Here is a 27963-nt window from a genome sequence, read left to right on the forward strand (position 1 = left end):
AATGAATGAGCCAGAGCCTCCTTTGTATTTCTGCCATGGGATCCAGGGAACTGGGCAAAGAAAGCCCCTTTAAGACCGAGTGCTAAGGTTTTAAGCATGTTTTAAGTTTTTTTAAAAAAATACATTTAATTGTGTTTGTCTGCGTCCTTTATTAAGTTCATATCTCTGCTCCCTAATCTTCAATAGGTACACACAGGGCCTGGCCCAGCAAGGTCTCATTTATGTTAAACCTGGTCCTCATAACAAATGAGTTTGACTCTCCTGCTCTAGAGACTCAAAAAGCAAGCAGGCAGAAGGAAAACCTCTCTCCTCGTTTCTTCGCAGGGAGCGCAGAAGAGGATGAGGCTGCCCAGTTCAGCTCCGGCCAACGGTCAAGCCGGGAAAAGCAGAACAAGGCGCCCCTCTGCTGGACAGCCCTGTGCGGTGACTTTTGTGTCAAGTGCAGCCTCTTGGACAAGATGACAGAGATGCAAGGATTAAAACACTCACAAACTCCTCACAGTTTTATTTGCGACCAAGGCAGACCAGCTTCAACAACTTCAACTTCCGACAAAGCAGAGGCAGTGAGCCTGCTTGACTACATCCAAAACATCAATGGGGAAGAGAAAGGAGGCTGGCTGGTGTGTGAGCTGAATGCTGGCAAGCCACAGTTTCTGGGAACGCTTTGAAAGGAGGTTCATGCTAGCGCCTTGAGGCCACACGATGCACAGTTCTAACAGCTGTTCCCACCACCTGCAGGAGTTCAAGACTCTCGCCTGCTGCTCTGAGATTGCGCCATCTCCTCTTCACCGTTCTCCTCCAAGTCTGGTCTTGCCTGCAGCTCCCGAGGCCCTGGGGTGAGGCGGAACACGACGGGCGTCTGACTCAGAACGGGGTTCGTCTCCTGGAGGCCCACAATCCACTTGGCCAAGGTGGCCTGGTCACCAGCCCCAGCCATGCACATGGCAAACACAGGGCCCTCTTCAACTGCAAAAGGAGCACAAAGACCTTCAGCGGAAGCATTCGGAAGGAAAGCCCACCTCTGCAAGGATTTTGCACATCGAGCGAGCGGGTACAGTGGTGGCCGCTCAGATCAGCAGGCAGAACCCAGTCTTCACTCAGCACCTTTCCACCCCGACCCCCAGGCAAGGAAAGGACTTCAGGAAGGGCTTTCTGCCCCCTGCAACATCTCCAGTTTGGATCCTAAGACCTAACTTCTTTGAAGTCACGTGGCCGTTTCAGCCCTCATGAACTGACAGATTATCTGCAGAGGAGTGATGAAAGAGAAGGTGCTTTCTATCTAACATAGCCCCCACCCAGCCCACCCGTAAGTTTACCACCTCCCAACCAAAGCCTGGTCAGGGGCTGTCTATAACACCAGCAAAGCCTCATGCTGGCTGCTCTCTTGGAACCATTCCATCCTCCCAGGTGTGGCGGAATTTCTTTTGGGTTGGCCCTCTTTATGGTCTTAAACATACTCTTTATGAAATTGGCTACAAGAACTCTTTCTGACAGTAGCCAGGCTCTTATGAAATGAGCACTACAAACACCTTCGAAGCCTCTATATGTCTCTATGAGTTTTGATGGACTTAAAGCATTTGGCCACCAGAGGCTTCCGTCTCTCAGCTTCCTGGGGCCTCCATAGAAGGCCAGGTGGGGTAATTGGGGGAAAGTTCAAGCTGCCTCTTCAGAAACAAGATGGAGGAGGCAGCCATTGGCATAAACCCAGCAACTAGGACTAGGGAAATGGTTGCCTGAGGCGTTCTCAGCCATTATTGTTTATTTGGCTGCAAAATTATTTCCTGCTGAATGACACAGTAGCTGTGTGTATGAGGCCACTGAAGCCTTTATAAGCCCTCCACTTTTGAGCAAAAGCTGCAGACTCTATCAGAGGCAGGGACCTCTTTGTCTGTCTAGCCCAGAAATTAACAATCCTTGTTAATTTCTGTTTGAGGCCTCAAACATTGAACACAGAGCATAGCTCTGATAGAATGGGATTTGGGACTTAGATTTTAAATGGGGAAATGTAGACTAATAAGGCTAAGTCCTGTTGAGACTTAGATTTTTCAGTATTGCATTGTATGCTGTATTGACTTAAATTTTCAGTATTGTATCGCATGCTTTCTGCTCTAACTGTGTAAACAGTTTCCTGTTCTGCCTTTCTGTCCATATATTTTAAGCCTTCTAAAGGAGTGTTCTTAAGTCTAAAGGAACTGTAAGAGCAACTGTACTAATGTAATCTCTGTTCTGCCTTTCTATCCATATATCTGAAGCCTTCTGTCTAAAGTAGAAACTGAAATGTACTAATGGTATCTAAACTGTTTGCCTTCTGTCTAAAGAGAAACTTGGAGTCTAATAAACTGTTTTTGCTTTGAGAAGCCTGGAGTCAGATAAAGTTTATCTACGAGGTCTTAAAACTTATTAGTGGGTATGTATTAACCTTCTGATAAAGGCAGGTTGTTTGGTAACTGCAGGTCCTGATTTTGGTGTTTTATATTGTTGGGGGTACAAGAGAAATTTCCCAACACCAGGAATAGCCCAGACAACTGTTACTGTTGGAGCATCTCTGCTGATTAATATTTTTTAAAAACTGTAGATATAAGACTTACTTTCATCAATGTCAAACTCATCGTCATCCCAAGGCCCTCGCTCCAGATCGAAGTCCAGCTGCATGGGGTAGTAGAAGTTCCTTTCTGGGTCAATCACCTCCTCAATCTACGGGAAAGGGGAGAAGAGGAAGAAGAGGAGTGAACCACTTCATTAGCCAACACGATATCCTGTCTGCAAAGCACAAGTCTCAGTTCAAGTTGTTACCCACATAGTATTAATTTTTACTATGGCTTTTTGTTGTTGTTGTTGTTAGGTCCCCAACCTGGGCTCCACAAGCCCTCCCCTCCCCCGGTGGTCTTGCAAGTCAGAAGACGCTGCTGCTCAGCCCAGGAAAAAGACTGCTTTGCTTTCACCTTCCCTCCCTCAAAATCTAAACCAGAGCACCAGGTTCCCAAGTGGTCCTTCCTTCCAGGGAAATGTTAGGAGGGCTATTTCTTCTCCCTCCCCCCAGCCAGACTCAAATATTAGGAATGCACAATCGATTTCCACAGTCCCCAACCCCAATACAATCTACCCACAACTTGCAGTTCTTTCAGACCCCTCCTCTCCCCAGGTTTTAATGAACGGCTCAACAGCCCAGGTCTCCAGACAGTCTGAGGAGAAGCCTGGCTGAGGCAGGCCAATCTAAGCGGGTTCTGCCTTCAGAGCGTGGCTGGAATTCTCTTTCATGCTAGCAGGTTCCAGCAGGCTCTCGCCAACAAGCCACTGGGTTCGATCCTCTCCCCCACTCCGGCTTCCACCCGCCCCCACCTGCCCTTGCCCCTGAGGAGTCGGACTCAAGGGCACCCGGTCTGCTCACCACCAGAGGCAGCAATGACCAGCGGGCACTCCGTCCTCTCCCACTCCGCCAGGCAGATGCCCTGCAAACCCACCGCTCCAGTGGGACTCTCTGCTGGGCAACTCATTTGCCAGGAGGACGAGGGGGGCAAATTATTTGTTTTACTCTATTAAATTAGATTCCTGCGTCACCCTTCCCTGCAGGAAGGGCTCAGAGTGACTTACAATGAAACAGGAACAATAAATAATCCAGTTAAAATGTTAAAATACAATTAAAACAGTACAATTCCTGAGATGGCGGGAAATTTTTTTTGCAAAGGCTGACTAGAGGGGAAGGGTTGCGGAGGGTGGGGAAAATATGAGAGTGGCGGATTGTCTGCTGTGCCGTCTCTGCCCTCAACGAAATGCCAGCGGAACTTCTCTGCCTGCCCTGTGGAAAGATCGGCTGTCCCACCATTTACCCTTTCTTCGGGAGGTAACAGCTCTGCTCTGAGCACGTAGTAATAAACGCAGGTCTCCTTCAGCCACAGGCGAAAGGGGCCTTCCACAAAAACGGGCCTCTCCGGGTTGTGGCGGGACAGAAGAGATTGCTGGTCTGGACTCTGGATTCCTGCAGGGAGAGCGGAGAGAGAAGAAGGAAGGACAAAGATTGGCCAACACTGTTCTTGTCTCAAGACTAGCAGGACTTAAGTCTTAAATGGACATGCCACTGGCTCCACAGTGCCCATCCCAGGGGACCTACTGTTTCCACTGCCCTTAATTAAAACACATAACTGAACATAAGAACCTAAGAGAAGCCATGTTGGATCAGGCCAATGGCCCATCCAGTCCAACACTCTGTGTCACACAGTGGCCAAAAAACCCAGGCACCATCAGGAGGTCCATCAGTGGGGCTAGGGCACTAGAAGCCTTCCCACTGTGCCCCCTCAAGCACCAAGAATACAGAGCATCATTGCCCCAGACATAACAACATGAGAGAAGCCATGTTGGATCAGGCCAATGGCCCATCTAGGCCAAGACACTCTGCCACACAGTGGCCAAAACCCAGATGCCCTCAGGAGGTCCACCAGTGGGCCAAGAACTCCAGAAGCCCTCCCACTGTGGCCCCCAAGTACTAAGAATTCAGAGCATCACTGCCCCAGGCATAACGTTAGAGAAGTCATGTTGGATCAGGTTAATGCCCCATCCAGTCCAACACTCTCCATCGCGCAGTGGCCAAAACCCAGTTGCCTTCAGGAGGTTCACCAATGCGCCCAGAACTCACAGAAGCCCTCCCACTGTTCCCCCCCATCCCAAGCACGAAGAATACAGAGCATCACTGCCCCAGATGTAAGAACATAAGAGAAGCCATGTTGGATCAGGCCATTGGCCCATCCAGTCCAACACTCTGTGTCACACAGTGGCCAAAAAACCCCAAATGCCATCAGGAGGTCCATCAGTGAGGCCAGGACACTAAAACCCTCCCACTGTTTCTCCCCGCAAGCACCAAGAATACAGAGCATCACTGTCCCAGACAGAGAGTTCCAACAATATGCTGTGGCTAATAGCCACTGATGGACCTCTGCTCCATGTTTATCCAATCCCCTCTTGAAGCTGGCTATGCTGGCAGACGCCGCCACCTCCTGTGGCAGTGAATTCCACATGTTAATCACCCTTTGAGTGCTGGCTTCTCATTTTGGCAGCACACCTTGCAGGCTCTCAGGAAGCCGATGCTGAGAAGGGTGGAGGAACCTGGGCCTTGATCCCCTGCTGTTATTTCCCCAGCACCCCAAACCCGGGTCTTTCTGCTCTGCCCTTAGGATATTTTGACAGCTTAACCACAGCAAAAATACTTTAATGTCCTTGAGACAGTGCTGTTTCCAGTGCATAATGCAAAACTGGCTGCCTGGATTTATTCTTCGTTCTGGAAGAAAAGAGGGTGCTGGACTGAGTACAGTTTCTCCAGCCATGAAGGCAACTTATGTTGGAAGAGGAGTGTTTGTATTCCCCAAAGGAGATGTGCATTAGGGGGGGGGGGAGAATTAATCTGCTTCCTTCTGTCTAGACTAGCTTATTCCCTATCCTCTGGCCATTCCCAGCTTTCTCTGCACTCCTGAACTTGTTCCACCTCACCCTGCCATGCCCGGTTTCCCGTCTGATTATTTGGGAAGGGGCTGAGGCTCAGTGGCAGAGCCTCTGCTGTCCACATGGAAGGTCCCAGCTTCGATCCCCAGCAGCATCTCCAAGTGAAAAGGACCAGGCAGGAGGGGATGGGAAAGACCTTTCTCTGCCTGAGACCCTGGAGAAAGAGCGGCTGCCAGTCTGAGTAGACAAGACTGACCACGATGGACCGATGGGGGTGGAGTCTGATTCAGGATAAGGCAGCTGCACGTCTCTTTGTTGTCCTAAATCCAAAATATCTACCACAGAAGTCCCCTCCTCACACCCCATATTTCACCACTGCTCCTGCCACATAGCTGCAAAGCCTCAGCTTTATTTGGCTCCACCCTCTCTCTTTTGCTCCCCACTTTCCGGGTGACCCCTCAGTCCTGCTGTTTCCTAAAGGGCACTGCAAAGGCCTTGCCCCCTTCCTCCCCCCTGAGGCAAAACCTCACCCCTCACCCTCTGTCTATTGCAGCTCTAGAATCCCCTGGACCCCTCACCTCTATCTTTATTTTACTGTACTTTCTTTATGCCCCGCTCTTCTCACCAGTGAGGACCCAAGCAGCCAGCATCCTTCTCCTCAGCTCCATTTTATCCTCACAACAACTCTGTGAGGTAGTTTAGGGCTGAGAGCGTGTGACTGGCCCAAGGTTCCCCAGTAAGCTTGAGTGTGGATTTGAATCTGGGTTTCTTGCGCAGCCCCTCTGCTCTCCTTTGCAGAAACCACCCAAAGTCAGGGGCTCCTTTTAGCCCCCAAACCCAGGACTTTTCCCCCGCAAATAAAGAAGGTCCAAAGGAGTCTGTACCTATGATATGCGGGTGGTCGATGGTTTTCCCAGAGTCCAAGACCTCTATGTGAGGCAGCTGGAAAGATGAAGACAAACCCCATTAAGTAAGACAAACCCAGTGAAGAAAGACCACTCCAAGCAGAGGCAAAGAATCACACCAGAGATCGAAGCGTCAAGAATTCCCAATTCAATTATGTCTAAGGTTCTAGAGCTAAATGAACTCCCTGTGAGGAACAAGCCAGATCCAACGGCAAGGGCATCTCCGCATTAACCAAATCACTAGAAATTGGGGATAGGTGTAAGTGCTTACTGGACAAACGGGGAAAATCCTGCAACCAAAGCAATCTTAGCAAAAACTAAAGAGTTTACTTGAGGGGGAGGGGACCCACATGTGCAGAGGAAGAAGAAGATGATGATATTGGATTTATATTCCGCCCTCAACATCTCAAGAGTCTCAGAGTGGCCTACAATCTTCTTTCCCTTCCTCCCGCACAATGGACACTCTGTGAGGGCTCTCACAGCAGCTGCCCTTTCAAGGACAACGCAGCTGCCCTTTCAAGGACAACCTCTGCCAGAGCTATGGCTGACCCAAGGCCATTCCAGCAGCTGCAAGTGGAGGAGTGGGGATTCAAATCCGGTTCTCCCAGATAAGAGTCCGCACACTTCACCACTACACCAAACAGGTCCCCCTGCAGAACACACACACCAAGCCCCCCTGCCCCCCGCCATGGCTGTTTCAACTCAAGAGAACAGCCTGGGAATGAAGGCTGAAGTCCCCCCTCCCCCACATTCTCAGCAGAACTGGACCCTGGGTCGTTCAGGAATGCTCATCCCCCACCCTCACATACGCCTGCAAAAAGGGCACAGCCCAACTCATGGCATGTGCAGTTTGGCCCCAGAGTGGGGGCAGCAGCAGCAAGAGACTAACTCTAACGTTCTTCAATCGTTTCCCCTGCCCTCCAACTAGTTCTCTCTGAGCAGAAAACAGCAGAAGGGGCCCCACTGTTTTTTTTTTTTGGGGGGGGGGGTGCCCAACACAGGCAACCCCAGGACCGGGGAGGTTTCAAGGTAAGATATGTTCAGAAACGGTTTGCCCTCGCCTGCCTCTGCACAGACCCTCGATTGCCTCGGTGGTCTCCCATCCGAGTAATGACCACGGCTAGTCTTGTTTAGCTTCCGAAATCTCATGAGACGGGGCCATTCAGGTCAGGGCAGAGGCAAACAGAGGTGGTGGGCCATTGCCTGCCTCTGCATAGGATCCGTTGCAGGAAACTCACAAGTATCTCCCCCTGCCCCCATCATCTGCCTCATTCACAGAATTGGCATTGCTGTCAGATGGCCATCTAGACTCTGTTTAAAAACCTCCAAGGAAGGAGAGTCCACCACCTCCCAAGGAGGAAGCCTGTTCCACTGAGGAACCGCTCTAAACTCACAAACTCCTCCCCCTAAATTCACAGGATCCTCATTGCTGTCAGATGGCCATCGAGCCTCTGTTGAAAAACCTCCAAGGAAGGAGAGCCCATCACCTCCCCAGGAGGAAGCCTGTTCCACTGAGGAACCGCTCTAACCTCACAAACCCCTCCCCCTAAATTCACAGGATCCTCATTGCTGTCAGATGGCCATCGAGCCTCTGTTGAAAAACCTCCAAGGAAGGAGAGCCCATCACCTCCCCAGGAGGAAGCCTGTTCCACTGAGGAACCACTCTAAACTCACAAACCCCTCCCCCTAAATTCACAGGATCCTCATTGCTGTCAGATGGCCATCTAGCCTCTGTTGAGAAACCTCCAAGGAAGGAGAGCCCACCACCTCCCAAGGAGGAAGCCTGTTCCACTGAGGAGCTGCTGTAAACTCACAAATACCTCCCCCTAAATTCACAGGATCTTCATCACTGTCAGATGGCCATCTAGCCTCTGTTGAGAAACCTCCAAGGAAGGAGAGCCCACCACCTCCCGAGGAAGCCTGTGGGAACTTAGAATGCTAGAATCCTAGAGTTGGAAGGGACCTCCTGGGCCATTCAGTCCAACCCCCTGCACAATGCAGGAAACCCACAAACTCCTCCCCCTAAATTCACAGGATCTTCATTGCTGTCAGATGGCCATCTAGTCTATGTTGAGAAACCTCCAAGGAAGGAGAGCCCACCACCTCCCAAGGAGGAAGCCTCTTCCAATGAGGAACCACTCTGATGGTCAGGAAGTTCTTCCTAATGTTGAGCTGGAAACTCTTTTTATTTAATTTCAACCCATTAGATCTGGTCCTACCTTCTGGGGCCACAGAAAACAATTCCACACATCTCATTCTTTTTGTATTTCTATGTGTGTGTGTGTGTGCACCTGGAAGTCATGGCAACCTCTGGTGACTGACCCCTACTAGGGTCCTGGAGGATATTCAGGGAGGTGGCTGAATAAGGCCTGCTCCCGCCTCCCAACTGCTGGCATTCCAAGGAAGTCTCCCATCCAAGTCCTTGCCAGAGTCGACCCTGCTGAGCTTCTGAGATCTGACAAGATTAGTCTTGCCTGGGCTTATATCCAAGTCAGGGCACACCCGAATAATTTTTATAAGTATCTGACCCAGCCCAGAGAGGTAAAAACTTGGGATTCTTTTTTAAACCTCTTTATCAAAAACAAGCTGAGATGGTCATTATCAGTAAGGGGAGCACAAACCACAATAACTGCATGATTTCTATTTTCCTTCTTTGCTTCAGCATTGGATTCTCAGGTTCCTTCATTCAAGGAAAGACAGGGCTGAAGGCACCACCTTCATTACTATTTATCATTTCATTATTGGTGGTCTTGTCCTTTTATTTTACAGTATTGTAAAAGATTTCAGTATAAAATCAAATGTAAATTTGCCTACTGACGCTGCATTGATTTTGCTTGACTGCTGGACTGATTATGAGGTCGAACACAGGGGAAAAAGAGGTTGTATCTATTCTGTTCTCTATAGCAAAAACTGAACTGGCAAAGTAATGGAAAGATAAAAATCCTCCATCTTTGAAAAATTGGAAGGACACAATATGGGATTACTTCATTTTAACAAAAATGGCGCATTCTTCTTCGAAATGTTCCCCTCAATGTATGAGAAAAAAGTTGTGATACTTTGGTTACCAGTTGTGACTTATCTTACGAATAACAATATTTTACCACAAAATCCTGTATATCAGGGGTGGCCAACGGTAGCTCTCCAGATGTTATTTGCCTACAACTCCCATCAGCCCAGCCAGCATGGCCAATGGCTGGGGCTGATGGGAGATGTAGGCAAAAAACATCTGGAGAGCTACCGTTGGCCACCCCTGCTGTATATCAATATGTGATATTTTTTTAATGTTGATTGTAAGTGATATCATTTGTTCAACAAAATTCTTTTTTATTTATTTTTTTTTAAAGGCACCACCTCATCAACCCCATGAAGCAACCCGGCTAGAAATCTCTCTTTCCATGTCGCTGAGCGAACAAACGAACGTCTCCCACTCGGGCTCTCCCTGCTTACCTGGTAGGCCGTAATTCTGGCGTCCAGGTCAGCTGCAGCCCTCTGCAGGCTCAACCGGGCCAGGTCCACGGGGTCTTGGGGCAGGGGGTCTGGAACTGGGTAAGGATTGATGTGCTTGAACTTTGGGAACCAGTACAGGATCCGCTGGTACTTCCTCACTGGGTGGCTCTTGTCCCCAAAGATCTGGAGCAAGAGGAGATACGTCTCCTTGCTGGGCATGACACCTGCGAGGAAAGAGAAGAGAACCAGCCTCTCAGGGGTGCGGTGAAGCTCCTTCACGCACTGCTGTGTGCCCAGCCTGGCTGGGGCGACCAGCTCTAGTTAGCCGAGCCTTCTGTTTTAGGCCAATCTGAACAGTTGAAGAGCCAGGGTAGTTTAGTGGTTATGGTGCTGGATTAGGGTCTGGGAGACTCAGGTTCGAATCTCTGCTCCACCAAGAACATAAGAGAAGCCATGTTGGATCAGGCCAATGGCCCCTCCAGTCCAACACTCTGTGTCACACAGTGGCCAAATATATATATATATATATATATATATATATATATATATATATATATATATATATATATATATATATATAAAAATATAAAACAGCCACTGATGGACCTCTGCTCCATATGTTTATCCAATCCCCTCTTGAAGCTGGCTATGCTTGTAGCTGCCGCCACCTCCTGTGGCAGTGAATTCCACATGTTAATCACCCTTTGGGTGAAGAAGTACTTCCTTTTATCCGTTTTAACCTGCCTGCTCAGCAATTTCATCGAATGCCCACGAGTTCTTGTATTGTGAGAAAGGGACAAAAGTCCTTCTTTCCCTGCCTTCTCTATCCCATGCAGAATCTTGTAAACCTCTCTCTTGTCACCCTGCAGTTGACATTTCTCCAAGCTAAAGAGCCCCAAGCGTTTTAACCTTTCTAAATAGGGAAAGTGTTCCAAACCTTTAATCATTCTAGTTGCCCTTTTCTGGACTTTTCCCAATGCTATAATATCCTTTTTGAGGTGCGATGATCAGAATTGTACTCAGTACTCCAAATGAGACCGCACCATCGATGTATACAGGGACATTATGATACTGGCTGACTTGTTTTCAATTCCCTTCCTAATAATTCCCAGCATGGCGTTGGCCTTTTTAAATTGCAATCGCACACTGTCTTGACATTTTCAGTGAGTTACCTACCACAACCCCAAGATCTCTCACAATCCTCTCTGGTTCTCACCACCCTGAACCATGGAAGCTTATTGGGTCACCTTGGGCCTGTCACATGTTCTTGGCCTAACATGTTTTTTTGGCCATCTTCTGGGCATGGAGCAGGAGTCACTGGGTGTGTGTGTGGGGAGGCAGTTTCTTGCACTGTGCAGGGGGGTGGACTAGGCGATCCTGGAGGTCCCTTCCAACTCTGATTCTACCTCTCAGGGTTGTTATGAGGATAAAACAGAGGAGGGAAGAAGAATGTAGGCCTCTTTGAGTCCCTCTTGGGGGAAAAGGTGAAATAGGAAGGAAGTAAACAAATAGACATGAAGGGAACACTTTTTTCAAAGAAGTCCCAGAGTGCTGCTGCAAAGGAATGAAAACCAAAATATTAAAGCCGGGTTTCGCTTTTAGCCAGTCAGTCAATTTACAGTCACAGACCAAGTAAAAAACAAGAATTTAAAAGCTTCAACACAGAAGATAAAATCTATGCTATAATAAGTTTTAGAAAAGACAATTGTCTTAATATATTCAATATAAAAGTTACAGCAAAATGCAAGTTAAAACAAAACATCTTAAAGTTGAGAAGCAGTAAAACGAGTCTTTCGGATACGATAACAGGCAGCACAGAACTTGGCAACAGCTTTGGAAATGAGTTGGTTTTCATCCGGAAGCATGAGATTTAGACATTCTGATTCTAGCAACCCAGAGTTTGCCCTTAATATAGGCTCTATATATTTCTCAAAGGACTCTTTATACCAAGAACACCTAAGAATTATGTGCATAGTGGATTCAACTTCCCCTAAACCACAGTGGCAAAGCCTTTGCGCAGAAGGGATCCCCTTGTACGTGCCCGCAAGAACTTCTGAGGGAAGCGCTGAGCATATGGCCAGAGTGAAAGCTTTTCTGAGTGTATGGACATCTAGATGATGGAGATAGTTTAGGTATCCAACCCAGTATCTAGTCTGCTCTGGCGATCTAAATGCTTTTAGTGCTTCTTCCCAGATTGTTCCCATCAACGCTCCCTACGTCAAAAATGTGCCCCGCCCTTTCCATCAATGCATGATGCTGTCCATAATCTCATCCAGGGTAAATGACAATCATCATAGCCCAAAACAACCCAAAAATATCTCTGTTTTATTAGCTACAACAGACTTGTACTGCTGGCGGCATCAAACATGAGCATTCAGAATCTCACCTGCAATTAGGGCAACTAGAATGATTAAAGGGCTGGAACACTTTCCCTATGAAGAAAGGTTGAAACGCTTGGGGCTCTTTAGCTTGGAGAAACGTCGACTGCGGGGTAACATGATAGAGGTTTACAAGATAATGCATGGGATGGAGAAAGTAGAGAAAGAAGTACTTTTCTCCCTTTCTCACAATACAAGAACTCGTGGGCATTCGATGAAATTGCTGAGCAGTCGGGTTAGAACGGATAAAAGGAGGTACTTCTTCACCCAAAGGGTGATTAACATGTGGAATTCACTGCCACAGGAGGTGGTGGCGGCTGCAAGCATAGACAGCTTCAAGAGGGGTTTAGATAAAAATATGGAGGGGGCGTGGCATGCTCAGCTGAGAGGAAGACGTGTTTTGTTTGAGCTCCCGGTAGAATGCTAAAGGGAATTAAGTATTCCTTCTTCTGGTGATAAAAATAACAAAGCCTTGAAGACTTTAAAATAAGTCGGTGATAGTTGTGAAGTGGGAGTCTGGAAGTTGGCCAGAGGCTAAAGTCAAAACTAATTGGTGCTGAGAGAAACGGCAATGGCGACCTCGGACTCAGAAGTTGAAAGTGAAGATAAGGTAATGAAACAAAAGACTTTCAATTAGAAGTTAAGAGAGCTGTGGAAGCTGCCAAACATAGCATTATTAAGGCAGTATCAAAGATTGTGGATGAAAAAATAACTAATTTAGCTGAGGCCGTTGAAGCCATGGCAGAGACTGTGAATAGTGCATGGGAAATGGCGCAGCTAAATGAGAAGAAAATTAACTTGTTGCAAAAACAATCCAGACAGTTGGAAAAGCAAAATAAATACCTTAAAGATAAACTGATGGACTTGGAAAATCGGGCCAGAAGGTCAAATTTGCGGTTGAAAAATATTCCAGAAACGGAGGACATGGATAATGTGATTAAATGGATGGCTGAAATGCTCCCAGACTTAGGAATTTCAAGGGAAGATTTGGATCGTATTCATCGAGTTGGGAAGCAGACAGCTGAGTGGAGGTGGCCGAGAGATGTGATAATGTGTTTTGGAAAATATACATTAAAGGAGCAGGTGCTTAAAGGCATGAAGGCCTTGGATAGGCAAGATAAGTTACTGTATAATGATAAAAAAGTGTTGGCTTTTGAAGATTTATCACAGGAAACAATCAACAGGAAGAAAAAGTTAAGAGTGTTTACCAAGGTGCTGCAGGATAAAGGAATGAAATACAGCTGGAGAATGGCACCCTTTGCTCTGAAAATGGTGCATGAAGGAGTAGAGCTGTTTGCAGAAGATCAGAAGCAGATGGAGGAGCTATTTAAACGTGTGGGACTGCAGCTGCCTAAGGATTACAAGCATTCCCCTGACTGGGACTTAGAAGGGGAAAATAGTTTGGAAGAGCAAATGGGGAACACTCAGAAACAGAAGAAGAAGAAAAAGGAGGAAAAAAAGACTTGGGACTTCAGGGAAAGGACTAAGACTAAGAAATGATTGAGGGAAGATGGATTAAGGAAGAAGGAAAGAAGATAGAAGGACCGGAATAGCTCAACATGAACAGTTTTTTTGGTTTTTTTTTTAATTGTTGCTGTTGCTCTTTTTGAGTTTACAGTGTGGGAGAGATGTCTTTTTTCTCCCCCCCCCCCCAATATGGATGTTAGTGGTAGCTGGATGTCTGATGTGTTTAGTGGTAGGATTGGGAAGAAGATGTGTAGATGGTGGCTGATTGGGATGATGTTGGTATGTTTGGATGGTGTGATTGGGGTATGGATGGATAATTGGGACCTAAGGGGTGAATGGGTGGATTATGAATGGAGTAAGAAGGTGAGTGAATGCATATTGGGTAGAATTCTTTATACAAGAGATATGCCACGAGCATTGGCATATTGCATTTTTCTTGGATGGGTAGAATTGGTAATGGAGGGTAGGTGGAGGGTAGATAAGCAACATCAGGTGGGGTTGGTTAAGGGTGATTGGGGTTTAGAATTCCAGGCTGGTAGAGAACAGGAGAGATATGGGGAAGAGCTATGGTTAGGTATAATATGATAAAAAATGTTAATGTTATATGTACAACTCTTAATGTTAGAGGGCTAGGAAATCCAGTGAAACGGGCAAGAGTTGGGAGATATATTCAAGAGTTAAAAGCAGATGTGCTGTTCTTGCAGGAGGTATATAATGGGGGGGAAAGAGAGATGAATTTCCCTGGATTTGGGAAAGGTAAGAAATTTATTGCTCCAGGCTCCTCAAAGAGCAGAGGGGTGGGAATAGTATTTAATTCTAAAATAGATTTTGTTGCAGATAAAGTAATGAGAGATAAGGATGGAAGGTTTATTTTTGTACAGGGTCATTTGGAGGGAGAGCCGGTGGCTTTAGCTTCTTTGTATCTCCCTAATGTGCATCAGTTGAATGTATTGTATAGATTTTTGCAGAAGTTTGAAAAATTTTCACCCTATACTAAAATAATAGGGGGGGATTTTAATATTAACTTGCAGGGGAAAGGTAATGTTAAAAAAAGGAAGGCGGAGAAATTTAAAAGAGTGTGCGGGAAATTTGGTCTGCTAGAATCATGGATGGAAATGTTTCCTAATGATGATGTATATTCTTTTTACTCTGCCGTGCATGGAACTTACTCAAGATTAGATGGAATCTTAGTCTCTCAAGAAATGAGGAATTGGGTAAAAGATATGGAGATCGGGATGATTAAGATTACTGATCATGCCCCTGTTTCAGCCTTTTTGCAAATAGGTCATTGTAATAGATCGTATAATTGGAAGTTAGTCTGAAGAAGACAGAAGTTCTCCACCAGCCTGCACCCCAGGAAGATTATCACCCTCCCTGCATCACTGTGAGTGAATCAATTCTGAAGACAGTCCAGCAGTTCAGCTACCTGGGGTGCATCATCTCCTCAGATGCCAAGATCGACAAGGAGATTGACAACAGGCTGGCAAAGGCAAACCGTGCATTTGGCCGACTGCACAAAAGAGTGTGGAGCAACAAGCATCTGAAAAAAGGCACAAAGATCAATGTTTACAAAGCGGTTGTGATGACAACCCTCATCTATGGCTCCGAATCGTGGGTTTTATACCGTCATCACCTGCGACTCCTTGAGCGCTTTCATCAGCGCTGCCTTCGCACCATCCTCAACATCCACTGGAGCGACTTTGTGACCAACACTGAAGTCCTCAAGCGGGCAGAGGTTACCAGCATCGAGGCACTGCTGTTGAAGACGCAGCTGCGCTGGGCAGGGCATATTTCTAGGATGGAAAACCACCGCCTTCCCAAGATTGCCCTGTATGGCGAACTCTCCACCAGCCATCGAAATAGAGGGGCACCAAAGAAGAGGTACAAGGACTCCTTGAAGAAATCCCTTAGCACCTGTCACATCAACCATCACCAGTGGTCTGACCTAGCCTCAGATCGCAAAGCATGGAGGCACACCATCCACCAGGCTGTCTCTTCCTTTGAGAACACACGCATAGCTGGTCTTGAGGACAAAAGGAGATTGAGGAAGAATCGCACTGCTACAGGACCAACCCTAAATCAGACTTTTCCCTGCAGCCGCTGTGGCCGGACCTGCCTGTCCCACATTGGTCTTGTCAGCCACCAGCGAGCCTGCAGCAAACGTGGACTATTGCACCCTTCTTAAATCTTCGTTCGCGAAGCCAAGCCAAGAGAGAGAGAGAGAGAGAGAGAGAAGAGAGAGAATTGGAAGTTTAATCCATGGTTAGTGGCAGATGAAGAAAGTAAGTGTAACATTAAAAATGCAATGGAAAGATATTTTGAAGAGAATAGGAAATCAGATACTTCATTAACAATAGTATGGGAAGCAATGAAAGCCACTATTAGAGGTGTGTGTATACAGAATTTGGTGAGATTGAAGAAGGGTAAAGATAGGAAAATTAAAGAAGTAGAAGAAGAAGTTAGAGTATTGGAGGAGAAATTTAGGAAATCTAAGAAGAAGGAGGATAAAGAACAAGTAATTAGGAAAAGGGAAGAGTTGAATGTATTGGATGTTAATAGGACTACGTTAAAATTATGGTATAACAGACAGAAGTATTATGAGTTTGAAGGGAAAGGAGGAAGAATTTTAGCAAATAAAATTAAGAATTTTCAGGTTAGGAAAAATATTAAGGCAATCAGGAACGATATAGGGTTTTTGGAAACTGAACCTAAAATGATACTGGAGAATTTTATAGAATTCTATAACAAATTGTATGCAGACAAAGGGATTAAAAAGGAAGATATAGAAAAATTCTGTGAGGGGTTGGAATTTTTAGAATTAAGTGAAGATAGTAGGAAAGAATTAGATAAGGATATAACGGAAGAAGAAGTTAAGATGGCTATAGATTCTATGAATATGCAATCTGCACCCGGACTGGATGGTTTTAATGCGGTATTTTATAAGCATTTTAAGGATATATTGGTGCCTCATGTGACTGAATTGTTTCAAGGAATTTTGGATGGATCTCCTACACCGCCTACATGGTTGGAGTCGAGATTGGTGTTAATTCCGAAACCTGGGAAAGATCAGATTTTAACGGATTCATATAGGCCAATTTCAATCACCAATATGGATTATCGAATATTTGCAAAGGTTATGGCAATGAGACTCAAAAAATGTATTGCACAATTGATAGGGAAAGAGCAATTTGGGTTTATGCCTCAAAAATATTTAGTAGAGGCAGTTAGGAAAGTGATGGGTATGGTTTATTTAGCTAAAAATAAGGATTTGCCGCTTACGCTTTTGGCGTTGGATATTTATAAGGCCTTTGATTCTGTGGATTGGACATACATGAAGACTATATTTCAAAAATATAGGTTTGGGGAGAAATTTCAAAATATGATTGAGGCAATATATTCTAAATCTAAGGCGTTGATAGGAGTTGGTGGTTCAGTAGAGGGATATGTTCAGGTATTGAGTGGTACGAAGCAGGGATGCCCTTTATCCCCTATGTTATTTATTTTAGCATTGGAACCGTTAGTGAATAAATTAAAAAAGGATAAAAGAATTATAGGCTTTGAAGTTCCAGGGAAAGGGAAAATAGATGGGAATCTCTTAACAATGTATGCAGATGACATGATGGTGACAATTAAGGATGTGGAGCCCGCAGTGGCACCTTTAAAAAAGATACTACAGGAATTTGAGGAAGTGTCAGGGTTAAAAGTGAATTTTTCAAAATCTTCAATGATGTGTGTTAATGTGAAACCAGGGTTACAATTAGCAGCTTCAAAAATTTTGGGTATTCCCATAGCAAATAAAATGGTGAAATATTTAGGGGTTAATATTCCTAGGAATATTAAAAAAATATTTGAGTATAATTATAAAAAAATCTGGAGTGGAATTCAAGTTAAAATGAGAGACTGGAGGAAGAGGAAGGAGTCAATTAGTACAAGGAATGCCATGGTTAAAATGTTTCTAGTTCCTAGGTTGACTTATTTATTTTATGTATTGCCTTGGCATATACCAGAATACGTACTGAAGAGATGGCAAGGAGATATAGATAGATTTGTTTTTGCATCAAAGAAACCAAGGACAGCCAATAGGTATAGATATTATGGTATTAAAGATGGGGGATGGGGGATTCCCAATATAATTTACTATTATGATGCATATCAATTAAGGCACTTAATGATTTGGTTGGAGGGAGAGTTAGGAGAAGAGCTGAACGGGATAGAAAAGGAAAATTTAGAGGTAGTAGGAGGAAAGGAAAGTTTATTTGATAGAACGAAAAGGAGGAAGAAGATAGGTGATAAATTATCAACCTTTATAGGGCCCAGTAGGGTATGGGAGAAGTGGAAGAAAGAACTCGCTCCGGAGATATCATCTATTATTAAAATGTGGTACTATGATAAATTTGCTCCATTAAGGGGATCACTGTCAAAGGAAGTAGGAGATAAACTGAAGAGGATTACGATTCAAGAATTGAAAGAGGTTTGGGGTACTGATGGGGTGAAGAAAGAGGAGTATAATATTTTGAATAATATTAATTGGTTGTTAAAAAGTCAAATCTCCTCATTGCTGAAGGAGGAAGAACTTAAAAATATTGGTAAAAGAATTAATACTCCCTTTGAAAAATTGGTGAAAGAGTATAGAGAAGATAAGTCAAAAATAGTTTCAAAATTGTATAAGATTTTATTAGGTACAGGGAAATCCCCGAGAGAATTTTTGAAGGAACATTGGGAAACAGATATTGGAGATAAAATTTTAGATGAAGATTGGGAGAGGATGTTTAGATTACCTCCCTTTGTTACAACATCTAGGTTAGTGCAGGAGCAGGGATTGAAGATGATACAGAAATGGTATTATACACCCATTAAGATGTATTATATTTCTAAATCAGGGAGTAAAAATTGTTGGAGGAAATGTGGAGAAATTGGATCTTTCAGTCACATGTGGTGGGATTGTCCCTTAGTGAAAAAATTCTGGATGCAGGTTGGCATAGAGATGACAAAGATTATGGGATGGAAAATAAGTATATCCAAAGCAATGGCAATTATTAATTTGGATGGTGTGGGATTAAGATCAAAAGAGGATAGTAAATGGATTAATTTGATGTTAGTAGCAGCAAGACAAGTGATAGCAAGGAATTGGAAAGAAGCTGAGGAATTGACAATTAATCACTGGAGGGATAGAATGAATAATATAATTATTTTGGAGTATTTAACGATGAAGATACGAAGAATGAACGGATTAAAGGTTAGGGAACAGGAGGAGGTGTGGTTTAGGAAGATGGTGAGATATTTGGAAAAGTTTAAACAATTTAAGACGATTGGTTGGTTAATAAGAAAATGAATGGATAAGATGTTTAAATAGAGTGACAGAGTTGTATCTGGACGAAATGTTAAATAGTTATAAATTTATGGAATATTATAATGTATCTATGGCCTGGTACTCTCACAGAGGTGGATTGGTGGTGGAATACATAACAATAAAATTTTTTATAAAAAAAAAAAAAGATAAAAATATGGAGCAGAGGTCCATCAGTGGCTACTAGCCACAGTGTGTATGTATGTGTGTGTGTGTGTATATATAATTTTTTGGGCCACTGTATGACACAGAGTGTTGGACTGGAGGGGCCATTAGCCTGATCCAACATGGCCTCTCTTATGTGACACAGAGTGTTGGACTGGATGGGCCATTGGCCTGACCCAACATGGCTTCTCTTATGCAAAAAACATAAAGACCAACAATAAAACTTTCTTCAAATATATTAGAAGTAGGAAACCAGCCAGGGAGGCAGTGGGGCCCTTGGATGACCATGGGGTAAAAGGATTACTGAAGGAGGATAGGGAAATGGCTGAGAAGCTAAATGAATTTTTTGCCTCCGTCTTCACTGTAGAAGACGAGAACTTTTTGCCCGCCCCAGAACCACTAATTTTGGAAGGGGTGTTGAAAGACCTGAGTCAGATTGAGGTGACAAATGAGGAGGTCCTACAACTGATAGACAAATTAAAAACTAATAAGTCACCAGGTCCGGATGGCATACATCCGAGAGTTCTGAAGGAACTCAAAGTTGAACTTGTGGATCTTCTAACAAAAATCTGTAATCTTTCATTGAAATCTGCCTCCATTCCTGAGGACTGGAAGGTAGCAAATGTCACCCCCATCTTTAAAAAAGGTTCCAGAGGAGATCCGGGAAATTACAGGCCAGTCAGTCTGACTTCAATACCGGGAAAGTTGGTAGAAACCATTATCAAGGACAGAATGAGTAGGCACATTGATGAACACGGGTTATTGAGGAAGACTCAGCATGGGTTCTGCAAGGGAAGATCTTGCCTCACTAACCTGTTGCATTTCTTTGAGGGGGTGAACAAACATGTGGACAAAGGAGACCCGATAGATGTTGTTTACCTTGACTTCCAGAAAGCTTTTGATAAAGTTCCTCATCAAAGGCTCCTTAGAAAGCTTGAGAATCATGGAGTAAAAGGACAGGTCCTCTTGTGGATCAAAAACTGGCTGAGTAATAGGAAGCAGAGAGTGAGTATAAATGGGCAGTCTTCGCAGTGGAGGACGGTAAGCAGTGGGGTGCCACAGGGCTCGGTACTGGGTCCCATGCTCTTTAACTTGTTCATAAATGATTTAGAGTTGGGAGTGAGCAGTGAAGTGGCCAAGTTTGCGGATGACACTAAATTGTTCAGGGTGGTGAGAACCAGAGAGGATTGTGAGGAACTCCAAAGGGATCTGTTGAGGCTGGGTGAGTGGGCGTCAACGTGGCAGATGCGGTTCAATGTGGCCAAGTGCAAAGTAATGCACATTGGGGCTAAGAATCCCAGCTACAAATACAAGTTGATGGGGTGTGAACTGGCAGAGACTGATCAAGAGAGAGATCTTGGGGTCATGATAGATAACTCACTGAAAGTGTCAAGACAGTGTGCGTTTGCAATAAAAAAGGCCAATGCCATGCTGGGAATTATTAGGAAGGGAATTGAAAACAAATCAGCCAGTATCATAATGCCCCTGTATAAATCGATGGTGTGGTCTCATTTGGAGTACTGTGTGCAGTTCTGGTCGCCGCACCTCAAAAAGGATATTATAGCTTTAGAGAAGGTGCAGAGAAGGGCAACTAGAATGATTAAAGGGCTGGAGCACTTTCCCTATGAAGAAAGGTTGAAACGCTTGGGACTCTTTAGCTTGGAGAAACGTCGACTGCGGGGTGACATGATAGAGGTTTACAAGATAATGCATGGAATGGAGAAAGTAGAGAAAGAAGTACTTTTCTCCCTTTCTCACAATACAAGAACTCGTGGGCATTCGATGAAATTGCTGAGCAGACAGGTTAAAACGGATAAAAGGAAGTACTTCTTCACCCAAAGGGTGATTAACATGTGGAATTCACTGCCACAGGAGGTGATGGCGGCCACAAGTATAGCCACCTTCAAGAGGGGTTTAGATAAAAATATGGAGCAGAGGTCCATCAGTGGCTATTAGCCACAGTGTATGTGTGTATATAACATTTTTTGCCACTGTGTGACACAGAGTGTTGGACTTGATGGGCCGTTGGCCTGATCCAACATGGCTTCTCTTATGTTCTCTTATGTTCTTATGTGACACAGAGTGTTGGACTGGAGGGGCCACTGGCCTGATCCAACATGGCTTCTCATGTTCTTATGTGACACAGAGTGTTGGACTGGATGGGCCATTGGCCTGATCCAACATGGCTTCTCTTACGTTCTTATGTGACACAGAGTGTTGGACTGGAGGGGCCATTGGCCTGATCCAACAGGGCCTCTCTTATGTTCTTCTGTGATACAGAGTGTTGGACTGGATGGGCCACTGGCTCTCTTATGTTCTTATGGCTTCTCTTATGTTCTTATGTTAATGTAAGAGCCACATAGCTTCTGCCAGGATCGAACTCAGGTTGTGAGCAGAGAGCTTGGACTGCAGTACTGCAGCTTTACCACTCTGTGCCACGGGGCTGCTGAACAGAAGTGAGAAAAGTAAAAAAAAAAAAGTTCCTTACATATTCAGAACACATCCATCTGCCTTATACTAAATCATGGTCTACCAGGGTCAGTTTTGTCTACTCAGACCGGCAGCTGCTTTCCAAGTCTCACGCTGAGGTCTTTCCCATCCCCTCCTGTCTGGTCCTTTTAATCTGGAGATGCCGGGGATTGAACCTGGGACCTTCTGCATGCCAAGCAGAGGTTCTGCCACTGAGCCAGGTCTCAGGTCAAGGTCTTTCCCATCCCCTCCTGCCTGGTCCTTTTAACTGGAGATGCTGGGGATTGAACCTGGGACCTTCTGCATGCCAAGCAGAGGCTCTGCCACTGAGCCAGGGTCTCAGGTCAAGGTCTTTCCCATCACCTCCTGCCTGCTCCTTATACCTGGAGATGCTGGGGACTGAACCTGGGACATTGTGCATGCCAAGCAGCTGCCCCACCACTGATCACTCCCTGTTTGGCACTGCTTGCATTAAACCTACTGCAGTTCCCAGCACCTGGGAATCTTCTTCACACGCCTGGTGAAAGCCAAGGCGGCCTGTTCTCTCTCTCTGCCCCCTCCTTCCTCCGACACTTACCGTAAGTCTCCATCTGCTCCAGCACTTGGACGCCGCACTCCTGCTGGCGGGGATAGTGGTTGTACATCCTCTGGATGTAATTCTGAGGGACAAACACTTCCTTGGGAAAGACGTCCAGAATTTTGTTGTAGATGGCAAGGTCCTTCTCCACCCCAAACTCCTTCATCTTCCGCAGGGCTGCGTAGATGAACTCCACGTGGCCCCGGCGCCGGATGTCCCGTTTGCAGAAGATGTCCACGGCTTGCTGAAATGTGGCCTTGGTCTTTGCTCCTCTCTCAAAAAGATGGTCGATGGTCACCAGCGACTTGTCCGTGTCTTTTTTGTCACGGTCCCTGTCGTTATCCTTGTCACCCTTGAAGGGACGGGCAATTTTGAAAGTGCAAAATACTGTGCTCACTTGGAAGTTCCGCACGGGAACCATCCCGGGGTTCTAAGAAAGATACAGACAAAAGGACATGCTGACAGGAAAGCAGCAGGTTGGGGGAGCTCTGCAAACAAGCAGAAACAAGTCATATTGACAGTGATAGAGCCTCTATCACGACTCAGGGGGGTCTTACCAATGGCTGCCACCACTCTGGGTTAAGGGCTCCCCTTGAGAAGGCCCAGAGTCCCCTCCCAAGCCCTTCAGGCCTCCTGTAGCTGAGGCCAAATAAGAGGCGCGAGGACCAGGCAGAGTGAACAGCAACAAAAAGGTTTATTTCAGTGCAATATAAATTAACAAGGTGCAATAAAACAGTAAAAGGTTGAAGGGAAAATAACCAAATGCCCTAATGGGTCTGAACTTACTGTCCCTATTGTCTCAGTCAGACCTAGCCTTCTCACCCTTTCTCTAAGGGCAAGGGACTCTTCCTGGCAGCAGCTCCTCCTCAGCTCTGCCTCCTAGGAAAAGAACCCAGCCTGCCTGGGCTTGGCCTTTATATATTCTCTTCCCAGGCCCCACCCCTCTCTGGGCCTGTTTCCCTCCAAAACCCTTGCTACCCGGATCCTGGGAAATGTAGGCTCTTCCCAATAACTCCTAAGTAGGCTTCCCTGGGGCCTGCAGGCCTCACTAGGCCCAGGATCATGACAACCTCGGAAAGCAGATGCAGAATTTGGGGGATCTGAAGGGGGCCCATCATTTTTTAAAGAAGTCTTGGTGTGCTGTGGGGAACCTATTTAAAAACACATTACCTGAAGACAGCCCCTTCTCCGTAGTTGCAGAAAATTCTGTTTGGAGGTTGCCTGTAGCGTGACAGTGCCCGGTCCAGAGGAAAGTTCCCATGCCGGCATTAACAGTAACATCCGCATTCGATTCATGGCAGCCGGGCTACCTCCCTGCCAAGGGCAGCAGCGGCTGAAGTCCCACGCATCCACCTGTGATAAAGGCTGGGCAAGGACAAAGAAGTCACTGGGACTTATTGCAAACTCCCTACAGCCGTCGTTCAGGCCCTTTCTCACAGACAGCACCACAGTCCTAGGCAGGCCCTCCGCCATGCTTTGCCTGCACTGCTCTGGCACGTTCACAGAACATTTAGCTCAACACAGGGGGTCTGCTAATGTATTTACCGTTATCTACAGACCAGGCGGATTACACAGAGTAATGCAAACACCATCGACAGGACACAACAACGAGTAAACCAAGCAGTAACACCTGGGTTGCAGAAGTCTGAAAAAACTGAGCTGAAACAAAGCTCAAACAATTAACTTGTTAAATGCTGGAGAAATGACATAGCAGGTAGTATGTCCAGACGGTATGTACTATCCATGATAAACAGAACATGCAGACAGTATGCACTACACACACACTGTCTGTATGTTCTGTCTGTCATGGATAGTATAAACCACAATTCTCTATACCTTTATCAACTTGTCTTTCTGAAATGCTTTGTTACACTGTGGCCCTAATTACCTGTGCAAAAGAGCCCCTCTGAAGGGTTCAGTTTTGCGGAGTTTGTGAAAAAACAGGAAGGTGGGAGCGTTCCTGACCCCCTCAAGTCACAGCAGAAAAGACACAAATAGCAGCAGTTCTTTTTGGTTTGGTTTTGTATTTCATGTGTGTGTGTGTGCGCATGCACCTGGAAGTCATGTTGACCTCACAGGGTCAGCTAGACCAACCCCCTGCACAGTGCAGGAAACCCACAAATACCTCCAACCTAAATTCACAGGATCCTCATCGCTGTCTGATGGCCCTCTAGCTTCTGCTGAAAAACCTCCAAGGAAGGAGAGCCCACCACCTCCCGAGGAGGAAGCCTGTTCCACTGAGGAACCGCTCTAAACTCACAAACACCTCCCCCTAAATTCTCAGGATCCTCATTGCTGTCAGATGGCCATCCAGCCTCTATTGAAAAACCTCCAAGGAAGGAGAGCCCACCACCTCCCGAGGAGGAAGCCTGTTCCACTGAGGAACCGCTCTAAACTCACAAACACCTCCCCCTAAATTCACAGGATCCTCATTGCTGTCAGATGGCCATCTAGCCTCTGTTTAAAAACCTCCAAGGAAGGAGAGCCCACCACCTCCCGAGGAGGAAGCCTGTTCCACTGAGGAACTCCTCTAATAGTCAGGAAGTTTTGCCTAATCATAGAATCCTAGAGTTGGAAGGGACCTCCAGGGTCATCTAGTCCAACCCACTGCGCAATGCAAGAAACTCACGAACGCCTCCCCCTAAATTCACAGGACCTTCATTGCTGTCAGATGGCCATCCAGCCTCTATTGAAAAACCTCCAAGGAAGGAGAGCCCACCACCTCCCGAGGAGGAAGCCTGTTCCACTGAGGAACCGCTCTAAACTCACAAACACCTCCCCCTAAATTCACAGGATCCTCATTGCTGTCAGATGGCCATCTAGCCTCTGTTTAAAAACCTCCAAGGAAGGAGAGCCCACCACCTCCCGAGGAGGAAGCCTGTTCCACTGAGGAACCGCTCTAAACTCACAAACACCTCCCCCTAAATTCACAGGATCCTCATTGCTGTCAGATGGCCATCTAGCCTCTGTTTAAAAACCTCCAAGGAAGGAGAGCCCACCACCTCCCGAGGAGGAAGCCTGTTCCACTGAGGAACCCCTCTAACAGTCAGGAAGTTTTGCCTAATCATAGAATCCTAGAGTTGGAAGGGACCTCCAGGGTCATCTAGTCCAACCCACTGCGCAATGCAAGAAACTCACAAACGCCTCCCCCTAAATTCACAGGACCTTCATTGCTGTCAGATGGCCATCCAGCCTCTGTTGAAAAACCTCCAAGGAAGGAGAGCCCACCACCTCCCAAGGAGGAAGCCTGTTCCACTGAGGAACCACTCTAAACTCACAAACACCTCCCCCTAAATTCACAGGATCCTCATTGCTGTCAGATGGCCATCTAGCCTATGTTGAAAAACCTCCAAGGAAGGAGAGCCCACCACCTCCCAAGGAGGAAGCCTGTTCCACTGAGGAACTTCTAACGGTCAAGAAATTCTTCCTAATGTTGAGCTGAAAACTCTGGTGACTGACTCCTCCTGGGGGCCTGGAGGATATTCAGGGAGGTGGCTGAATAAGGCCTGCCCCTGCCTCCCAGCCCTGGTATCCCAAGGAGGTCTCCCATCCAAGTCCTTGCCGGAGTCGGCCCTGCTGAACTTCTGAGATCTGACTTGCCTGGGCTCCCCAGGTCAGGGCATCGATGGGCAGTTCTTGGTTTTGCCAGTTTGGAGAATGGCACCTGCATATGGCCCTGACCAGGGAGACAAATGGTCTGCAGATATGAAGGGCCAAGACCATGAAACGCTTTGTGGGGTCGGTCAAGAAAGTGGTTGTAGAAGGGGAGTAACTTGCATGCTCTATCCAGCTACTAATAATAACCAAGCTGCAGCATTCTGCACTAGCTGGAGCCTCCAAGCTGAGGAGAGAGTAACATAAGATTATTTCACTGTAGACTCAGTTACCGGGACATGGATCTATGGGGCTAGACTGGGCTAGTTAAAGTTGCTTTCTTTACATCTCTCCCTCCCTCCCTCTCTCCTCCCTTCCTACTCTCAAGCATCTGATGCTCCTGTCTTGCGGCTCTCAAACATCTGACGTTTATTCTATGTGGCTCTTACATTAACATAAGAGAAGCCCTGTTGGATCAGGCCAGTGGCCCCTCCAGTCCAACACTCTGTGTCACACAGGGGCCAAAAAAGTTATATATATATACACACACACACACACACTGTGGCTAATAGCCACTGATGGACCTCTGCTCCATATTTTTATCCAGCTGATGAAGTGAGCTATCTCTTGAAGCTGCCTATGCTTGTAGCCACCATCTCCTGTGGCAGCGAATTCCACATGTTAATCACCCTTTGGGTGAAGAAGTACCTCCTTCTATCCGTTTTAACCTGTCTGCTCAGCAATTTCATGGAGTGCCCACGAGTTCTTGTATTGTGAGAAAGGGAGAAAAGGACTTCTTTCTCCACTTTCTCCATCCCATGCATAGCCTTGTAAACCTCTCTCATTGAGGCACAGCCCCCCCCCCCCGGTCAATTGCAAGCCACCCCTGCTCCTTCCTTCCTTCCTTCCGTCCCAGCCCAGGCCCGCTTAGCTCTGCTCAGCCCCGCTGCAAGGCCCTCGCCGCCCCCTCGGTGCAGACCTGCCTCCAGCGCGCTCCCGTCCCCGGCCGGCCTCCTCAGCGCGTCCCCCGGCCGCCCTCCCTGGGCGCCGCCATCTTGGATTTCCCCGGGTGACGCAGCGTCCGCGGGCGCCCAATGGGAGGGCGGGGGCGGGGCGAGGCGAGGGGGCTCCCCTGCAGCGCGAGGAGCGGAGTTCGAGTCCAGCAGCGTCGCCCGGAAGACCGACGAGGTTGAACTCTTGGCAGAGGCTTCCCTATGCTGCGCCTGCCTGCCTGGCTGCACTCCCCAACGCCTCCCGCCAGAATTAAGCTTGGGCTGCGGCCACACACGCTAAATATTAACGCAGTTTCTCTTTTAGCTGTATTGACATACCGTTTAGCCCATTACGTATACTGAGCCCATCTTCCGCTATATGTTAATGTGTTTTTCTTCTAATGGGAAACTGTGTATGCTGCATGTGAAACGTCAATTAGTTGGATGGGGGAAACTTCTGAGAAAGTAATGCCCTCTTTTTGACCCAGGTTTATATAATGGAGTGATTGACAGACGTTCTCACAGTCTGCCTTATTACTGCTGTGTTGCTTCCGCATGCTCAGGCTACCAGATCAGAGGTTTGCTCAATTTGTTAATTTTACTATTCTGTCATTGGATCTTAATTTGCACCATTTTGCATTCTAAACCACCCCTTACCAGCTCTATGTAGCCCCGCTCACTGTGCCTGATTCCTCGTCTGATGAAGTGAGCTTGGAGTACATGGAAGCCTACGTTCTGAATAAACTTTGTTGGTCTTAAGGGCGCCACTTGACTCCTACTTTGTTCTGCCGCTTCAGACCAACACGGCTGCCCACTTGGATCTAATGCAGTTTCAATCCACTTTCGATGCACCTTCAAATTGGACGTCGCCAGTTCACACGGTAAAATCCAGTTGGAAAGTGGATTGAAAGTGCATTATTTAGCGCGTGTGATCACAGCCTTGGTTGGTCTTCCAGGTTGGGCCCCTCTCTGGACTTGAACTCTGTGCCGCTGCCTCAGGCCCACCGGAATCTTAGAACATAAGAACATCAGAGAAGCCATGTTGGATCAGGCCAACGGCCCATCAAGTCCAACACTCTGTGTCACACAGTGGCAAAAAATGTTATATACACACATACACTGTGGCTAATAGCCACTGATGGACCTGTGCTCCATATTTTTATCTAAACCCCTCTTGAAGGTGGCTATACTT

The 27963-nt window shown here is 46.4% G+C and overlaps 1 protein-coding gene across 2 annotated transcripts; it reads right to left on the reverse strand.

Moving 5' to 3' along the window:
* Window positions 1-490: 490 nt before the first annotated feature.
* Window positions 491-26846, reverse strand: ECSIT (ECSIT signaling integrator). Of its 2 annotated transcripts, XM_060253044.1 has the most exons (8): window positions 26759-26846; window positions 23356-23550; window positions 22186-22615; window positions 9783-10006; window positions 6315-6372; window positions 3828-3976; window positions 2589-2694; window positions 491-966 (listed from the first exon to the last, which is right to left on the reverse strand). In XM_060253044.1, exons 2-8 carry the CDS (start codon window positions 23479-23481, stop codon window positions 743-745), a joined length of 1317 nt encoding a protein of 438 aa, XP_060109027.1. In that variant the 5' UTR covers window positions 23482-23550; window positions 26759-26846; the 3' UTR covers window positions 491-742. The 2 variants fall into 2 exon arrangements, with proteins under 2 accessions (XP_060109027.1, XP_060109026.1); XM_060253043.1 differs by lacking the exon at window positions 26759-26846 and having other exon boundaries at window positions 23356-23763.
* Between the last annotated feature and the right edge of the window lie 1117 nt (window positions 26847-27963).

Source organism: Heteronotia binoei, chromosome 13 (assembly GCF_032191835.1).
Source record: "Heteronotia binoei isolate CCM8104 ecotype False Entrance Well chromosome 13, APGP_CSIRO_Hbin_v1, whole genome shotgun sequence".
In the NCBI taxonomy this organism is placed as follows: Eukaryota; Metazoa; Chordata; class Lepidosauria; order Squamata; family Gekkonidae; genus Heteronotia; species Heteronotia binoei.

What these genes read in the sequence shown, in the direction of transcription:
- ECSIT (XM_060253043.1), bottom strand. Translation starts at nt 23,658, where the DNA reads ATGGCGGAGGGCCTGCCTAGGACTGTGGTGCTGTCTGTGAGAAAGGGC. An exon ending in CCAGAATTACGGCCTACCAG is followed by an intron (nt 6,373 to 9,782) that starts GTAAGCAGGGAG and finishes TCATCTTTCCAG; the next exon opens with CTGCCTCACATAGAGGTCTT. An exon ending in CGACCACCCGCATATCATAG is followed by an intron (nt 3,977 to 6,314) that starts GTACAGACTCCT and finishes CTCTCCCTGCAG; the next exon opens with GAATCCAGAGTCCAGACCAG.